The sequence below is a fragment of the Papaver somniferum genome, chromosome 11, assembly GCF_003573695.1.
Source record: "Papaver somniferum cultivar HN1 chromosome 11, ASM357369v1, whole genome shotgun sequence".
NCBI classification, from domain to species: domain Eukaryota; kingdom Viridiplantae; phylum Streptophyta; class Magnoliopsida; order Ranunculales; family Papaveraceae; genus Papaver; species Papaver somniferum.
In genome coordinates, this window is record NC_039368.1 from 67,592,723 (window position 1) to 67,599,786 (window position 7,064).

At 36.2% G+C, this 7,064-nt stretch overlaps 1 protein-coding gene and 1 long non-coding RNA gene across 3 annotated transcripts; both read left to right on the forward strand.

Annotated features, from left to right (window-relative positions):
* Positions 1-888: 888 nt before the first annotated feature.
* LOC113323135 lies at positions 889-3,096 on the forward strand. Its single transcript, XR_003347456.1, has 4 exons — positions 889-1,068; positions 1,606-1,777; positions 1,918-2,116; positions 2,738-3,096. It is a non-coding gene; the product is annotated as an uncharacterized LOC113323135 (long non-coding RNA).
* A 325-nt stretch (positions 3,097-3,421) lies between these two features.
* On the forward strand, positions 3,422-6,845 carry LOC113322919 (protein MAEA homolog). 2 transcript variants are annotated; one of them, XM_026571103.1, is made up of 7 exons: positions 3,422-3,957; positions 4,048-4,242; positions 4,666-4,788; positions 5,288-5,473; positions 5,629-5,765; positions 6,308-6,494; positions 6,608-6,845. In XM_026571103.1, exons 1-7 carry the CDS (start codon positions 3,649-3,651, stop codon positions 6,707-6,709), a joined length of 1,239 nt encoding a protein of 412 aa, XP_026426888.1. In that variant the 5' UTR covers positions 3,422-3,648; the 3' UTR covers positions 6,710-6,845. The 2 variants fall into 2 exon arrangements, with proteins under 2 accessions (XP_026426888.1, XP_026426890.1); XM_026571105.1 differs by having other exon boundaries at positions 3,424-3,957; positions 5,632-5,765.
* The last annotated feature ends 219 nt before the right edge of the window (positions 6,846-7,064 follow it).

The following is a 7,064-nucleotide window of genomic DNA, read 5'->3' on the forward strand; positions in this document are numbered from 1 at the left end:
TAACTAGGTGTATTTAAATAGGATTTATATGAATCTTTAACAATCCTAAAAGCTCCTAGGTATTCGATTAGAGTATATAGGAAATCATAAAATATCCATGATATTCAATTAGGATTTATTTAGATTCCACATATATTCTAGGTATTCAATTCATTTGAGATTTCTTAGGATAGTTAAGGGCCAAGATATATATGGATTCTTATGAACATTTGTAGCCAGAATATGTGTTTTATTATCTCATATCAATCTCAATTCAAACCACATGAGTTTCATGAATTCTTATGGACAAATTATTATTTTTTTGGTTTTATTTTTTTCACAACATGTTATGTTTTTCTACCACCACCACTCACCACCATTACCACCGACCACTACCACAACAACAAACCGACAACCAGCACCACCACCACCAATAACAACCACCATTGACCACCACCACCGACCACCACCAACCACCACCACCCCCAATAATAACCACCAACACTCACCACCTCGACCCACAACCACCACCACCACCAACGCCACCAGATACACCAACCACAACCACCACCACCACCAACACTTATTGATGTTTTTTTAAAAAAACAAAGGAAGCATGATAATCTTTGTTTTTTCAATTATATTACGATTTGGCAATCCACTTTAATTTTTATTAATCTGAATTAATCCTAATTCAACCCAATGTAATCCAAATTATATATCTTTAAGATCTTTAAGTATCTTTTAAGAAACATTATAAATTCACTAGATTCATGTAAACTAGTATCTATTTTTATCCATATAAATCTTTATCCAATACACCCCTTTAAGTAAATCCGGATGTACGAAGGGTGTTGGCCTTGTTTTTTTTTTTTTTTTTGGACCTTAGCCTAATTCCCCAATCAAATATTATATGCTAGAAAAGAAAAACTGGAGAAAATTTATTTCTGAGTTCTGGGGAAAAAATCAAAATCGGGAAGGAGAAAGAAGCCATCTTTCTTACGATGACTCGGATCCCATTGAATTCGAGAGCTGATTTTACCGCTTCAGTTCTTCTATTTTGTTCAGTTTTCCTCTTCTTTACTTCAGGTGATAGTATCCTACTTAGGCTTTTCATTTCAATTTGAAAAATAGTCTATCTTTTGATTGTTTGCTGAGTCGAAGAGTAATCTTAGATTGGTTGTCTAAGCTTTTGTTAAATTTCCTAACCGTAATGTTTAACATTATTGATGTTCCTGATTGAAGAAGAATCAGTCAATCAAATGATAATCATGTTATTCGAGGTCAAAGATTAAGGCATTAGGCAATAAATCAATTTATATGAACACAGTATAGTAAGTCATCGGTAGAGTTATAGTGAACTATTTGAGAACTTTTACATGTAACCCAAATCTGGCAAACAAAAAAAGGACTAAGTTAAAGGATTTGCTTTGTTTGATAATGATGGTTCATATGGATTTCATGTGATTAGTCACTATAAGTTTTAAGAAATTTCCCACAGATTTATTGTCGACCATAATTAGGAAAACTAGTTATGTTTTAGCCTTTTAGGATGAATTTAGGGTAAGAAATGCTATTGGAAAACCACACAATTTGATTTCTCATTGATCTGTATGTCCTGTGTAGGAATTTCTTCGTCGGGGTTGTTACATTAGAATCAATTCAAATTTTTAGGAGCCATGAATTGTTAACGGCACCAACGGTCTATTTTAGTTGTCAAGGACAAAACAAGACCCTTTTGCCTGACATCAGGAAGAAAAACACCTTGTACACTTTCAAGGGTGAAGAATCTTGGCAGGTATAGATTTTGTTAAATGAATTGAACAGACTATTACTGTTTTTTCGCTAGCCCATAGAGATATGTGAATGAAGCTAAAGTGCTTGCAGGCTCATTTTTTCCTAGATCCTAATTTGCCTTTTAATCTTTGATGTTTACAGCCATTGGCCGAGTTTCTGACAAAGAAATGTAAGCGTTGTGGTTTCTATGAGAGGGATGTCGTCCTCTCAGATGACGTATTTGATGAATGGGAGTTCTGTCCTTCTGATTTTACGGCTCCCAATGGCGAGTATATACGTTTCAAGGACAAGGAGTTCAATGCTACATTTTATTGTCCAGACTGTGTTCCTCTGGGAAAGGGTAAGTGCCTTCGCAAATCTACATTAGTGTTAGAGTTACATGTGTAGCTAGCTATATACCGTAGTATCATGCCAATAAACGTGTCACCTTTTTTTATGAAATGTTAGTAGAGAAGGTACTCTTTTGTTCCTAGCTCTCTCTGAAGTAACTGTGAATATCAGTAGGAAGCTTAGTTTCTAGAATGCAGAGGTTCAACTGGTCTAGGTTAATCACGTTTTAAGTTTGAGACAGATGGGTGCCCTAACTGGTGGATCACAGGTGAATAGATGATCTACTGTTTGAGACAGATGGGTGCCCTAACTGGTGGATCACAGGTGAATAGATGATCTACTAAGCGAATATTGTCATTGTAACTACTTCGTCAGATGGATGACCTGTCAGAACGAATGCACATGTTGTTTTGCTACACGTGGCATAACAATCAAAATTAGGAAAATTAGGAATTTCCAACAGTATCATTAGATGATACTATACTAACTCTGTGTTATTAACTCTTAGGCAGAATCTGCTATCTTCATATGCTCTATAATTACTCTCCGACACAACCGAATGAGCAAAATGTATTAATGCCACTATAACCTTTGCATATGTGGCTCAGTTGTCAATTTTTCTTGGATGTAGGTTGGAACCATACTTCTGGCTCAGATAATGGAGAGACCAAAGGAAAGGGACGGCATTTAGCTTTAGTGATTTTTGTCACCGCAGTAGCTTCAACTGGGTTCATTATTGGAGCAGTAGTCTCATACCGTTACTGGCTCAGGAAGAAGAGAATGGAGGATCGAGCTCGTTTTCTAAAGCTGTTCGACGATGTCGACGACATTGAAGATGAAATGGATCTTGGCTAATTCATTTGATTAAAAACCATTTTTCTCCAGTCAGAATTTTAAAAAAAAAAAAGCAATTGCTTTGTGTATAAATCCTGTTTCCACATTTTGATCCCGTGACTTTTATGTATATAAAAGTTTGATACTTTAACTGAATGACCACCTGAGCTGTTCGTAAAGACAACCGTGTTGTGGCTGCAACAAAAGTGCCGACTCAGGTAAATTGCAGATATATACCAGAAACCAAAAAAGAGTTTGCCGGAACAGAGATACGACCGCCATGATAAGGACCAGTGAAACACCTGACCCACAAAATCAGGATAATCATATCCAACGGTGTAAATGTAATCTAAACAGATCAAGAGTCAGTAGTACAGTACATAATCGAACGTGTCATGACAGTATCTTCTGACGTACCCACCAAAGAGCAAACGTGTCAAGACAATGATTGCTTAATTAATTAACACCTCCTTCAGAAATTCGTGTTGGGTACCCTAGAGGTCCTCCAACAAGAACAAAAGCTTTACTGAAACTAAAATCCCAATCTTTCTTCAGAATCACTTCCATGGTTTCTCGTTCGATAAATAATTAAAAAGAAAAACCTGACTATGAGCAAATTCAATTATTCTCTCTAAATAATTTCCCCCTTTGCCCTTTCTTTTGTTCTCCCTATCCAAATCACAATCTTTTGTCACTCTCCTGTAATTCATGGAAGCTATGGACTTGGATACAACAATGTCTAATGGAGATTCAACAACATCATCTGTAACAACAACGGCAACCGCATCAGTACCAACATCAAGATTGAATAGTCTAGCAGAAACATTAAAGCTAGAACATCAATTTTTGAGAGTACCCTTTGAACATTTAAAGAAATCAATTAGGGCTAATCATCGTATCGCTGAGAAAGAAATATCTAGTGTTATATCTACTGTTAGTAATGATAGTATGTCTAAAGAAGACGCTGTTAATCATCTTACTAATCTTGTTTCTAGATTACAAGGTCTTAAAAGAAAGGTAACAAGATTTGAATTGTGTTTTTCTTTTTTAAGTTGAAATTTGACAAAAGGTTTAATCTCGATTTCGATTTTTGCTGTGATTGGTTAGTTGGAAGAAGGAAATAAAGCAGAGAATTTGCAAGTGCAAAGATGCAGAGCTAGGTTGGATCATTTAGATGCAGCAGAAGCTGAGAATATGTCTGAGTGGAATAATACAAGGCTTAGAAGAATTCTTGTGGATTATATGCTGAGATTGTCTTATTATGATACTGCTGCCAAGCTTGCAGATTGCGCTAATATTCAAGTAAATTTACATTATTTTGCTTTCTTGTTATGCAGATAATAATTTTTTGTGACAAGGATATGGTTCAACGAATTTGAGTAGATTGATTTAGAAATTTGTTGCACTACAGTTCCAAAGCTGTTGTTTTTAGTGTAGAGTTTAGTGAGATAGTATTTTGGGAGGTTGATGATTTAGAGTTTGTATGTGGTCGTGATTGCATAGTGGAACCTATTAGGCATAGTCGTTGTTAATGAAGGATATCCACAACTGTTTACATAAGTTATCTGTTAGAGAGCCCCAAGCTGGCAACTCCTAGCTGCTCTGTTAGAAAAAGTTCTGAATACAAGGACGTTCCTTGAAAGGGTTTTGTCAACATACCGTATATATCATTTATTTAAATTTCTCTATGCGTACTTGAAGATACTTATTAAAATTCTGTTACAGGATCTTGTTGATATTGACGTCTTCCTCGATGCGAAGAAGGTCATTGGTGCTCTTCAAAGCAGGGAGGTAACTCCTGCTTTAGCATGGTGTGCAGAGAACAAATCCAGGTTGAAGAAATCAAAGGTGCAACATTATTTTTTTCAATTTTATGTCAGTATCCTTATACGACGCACGTTTTATCTTCCTAGTTTAACATGGTCTTGTGAATTTCAAAAACTTAAAACATGCATGTAGATTTTACATTCACAGTATCCTAGACTTTGGATGACATTTTTCTATGGCAATAGTGCTCACTGATTGTTATTTATCGGAGTTGCATAGATACTTAAAATTTCTTTTTACTCTATCATATATTTCTTCCACCTCTGTGCTCCTACATTTTGAATGTAAATGGTTGAAAACTGTAAAGCGGCAGCTGAGACATCATTGGGCAAAATCTGCTATTGTAATTTTATATTTTATATAATCTAGGCCCATGCTAAATGCTGGATATAATATCCTGTTTAATCCTAGATTGGTTAGAATATTTAAGAATGCAATAACTAATTTAAGATGCATATTATGTGTGAAATTTCTGCTCCATCAAGAACCTGTAGTGCTGAAATTTTTTAGTGGATGACAGAGCAAATTTGAGTTTCAACTGAGACTTCAAGAATTCATAGAGCTTGTAAGAGCCGATAACCATTTGCAAGCTATCACATATGCTCGGAAGTACCTTGCTCCATGGGGGGCCACTCATATGAAAGAACTGCAGCAAGTTATGGCAACCCTAGCCTTCAAAAGTAGTACCGAGTGTCCAAAGTACAAGGTATACTTCTTCCACCGTTCGTCTTATCTCATTAATGTCTTTCAAGTGGTGATTTCTTAGATTTGATACTCAATGGTGTCTAACATTCAAATTATCTTCTATCGTGCTACCCGTCTAACTTTAAATTTTCAAGGAAAATGAAATATTGTGTTTAGCAGGTTTTATTTGAGCTAAAGCAATGGGACAATCTAGTGGAGCTTTTCAAGCAGGAGTTTTGTCGGTTATATGGAATGACACTTGAACCCTTGCTTAACATTTTTCTGCAGGCAGGCTTGTCAGCTCTTAAAACTCCGTATCCTTGTGTGATGTATTACAAGTGATTTGCTTCTGTTCTATGTGGGACTCCCTGTGTTAGCTATGGATGTCCAGGTGCCCATTTATCTAGGTATTTTGTAGCTGAACAATGAGCGATTCCTGGTTTCAGTTCCACGTATATCTCTACCAGAACCATAAATATGATGACCTTTTTGAGAACTGAGATCAAAACTCTTGTAAGAGGCAGGTAGACCTAACTAATAGTTCTGGCATAATCCAAAGCTTGTTTAGAAAAGTCCTTTCTGTGCTAGTTCTGGCACATCCCGTATGTTTTGCTGAGATACACCTAAATCAGGTGGTAACTTTTTACTTAGGATGTTCCTTTGTGTTGTGAGCTTCTCATACAATTAAGTTCGAGCAATAATTTTTTTTAGATGGAAACGTCTTTACTATATGTTAATTTGATTAACAGTGGGTTATGTCGTCTAAATGTTCACCTTTATTTGTAATTGGTGTGACAGAAAGGTCTTATACCTACGAGGACCTTTATTTTCATATTTCTTCCTTAACTTGATCTAGATTCTGCTATGAGGAAGATTGTAAGAAAGAAGATCCATTGTCACAAGAGAACTTCCGGAAGCTAGCAATGCCATTACCGTTCTCTAAACAGCACCATTCAAAGCTTGTTTGTTACATCACGAAAGAGCTAATGGATACAGAAAACCCGCCGCTGGTCTTACCTAACGGCTATGTTTACAGTACTAAGGTCATCCAAAGCTGTTCTAAAAGTAAAATAATGTATTACAACAATATAGTTCTGTAATTGTCTGACTCAATTTTTTTTTTGTTGTTGTTTTGTTTTCTCCCTCTCTTTCACAGGCTCTTGAAGAGATGGCAAAAAAGAATGGTGGGAAAATAACTTGTCCCAGAACAGGTTTAGTCTGCAATTATTCAGAAGTTGTCAAGGCTTACATATCATAAGCGTACCAAGGCTGCACTTGGGCAATGATCTAGTCAATCAATTAATGATCTAAGCATTGTATGTTCTTGTTTATACAGAGGGGACTCCACCTCTAGAACCTATAAATTAATGATGATTGTCTTTCTGTTCGTTCACTTGTAACCCAGATTCCCCCCCCCCCTATAATAAAAAAGAAGGCTAAAATATATGAAAACAATCTGGCCCGGACACCTGGCAAGGAGGAGAATGTTGTAATATTAGTGTCACCTCTTAACGATTCTAGCTTACAATAATTGGCTACTATACTAACAGATATATACAGGGTGTTAGTCCTCGGGGGAGCTGGGTGTAGTTGAGGTTTTTCCCGTTAGTCAT

Bases quoted from the DNA above. Each gene is read 5' to 3' on its own strand.
- LOC113322919 (XM_026571103.1), top strand. From the start codon at position 3,649: ATGGAAGCTATGGACTTGGATACAACAATGTCTAATGGAGATTCAACA. The intron at 4,243-4,665 runs GTAAATTTACAT...ATTCTGTTACAG, and splicing joins CAGATTGCGCTAATATTCAA to GATCTTGTTGATATTGACGT. The intron at 5,474-5,628 runs GTATACTTCTTC...TATTGTGTTTAG, and splicing joins CCGAGTGTCCAAAGTACAAG to CAGGTTTTATTTGAGCTAAA.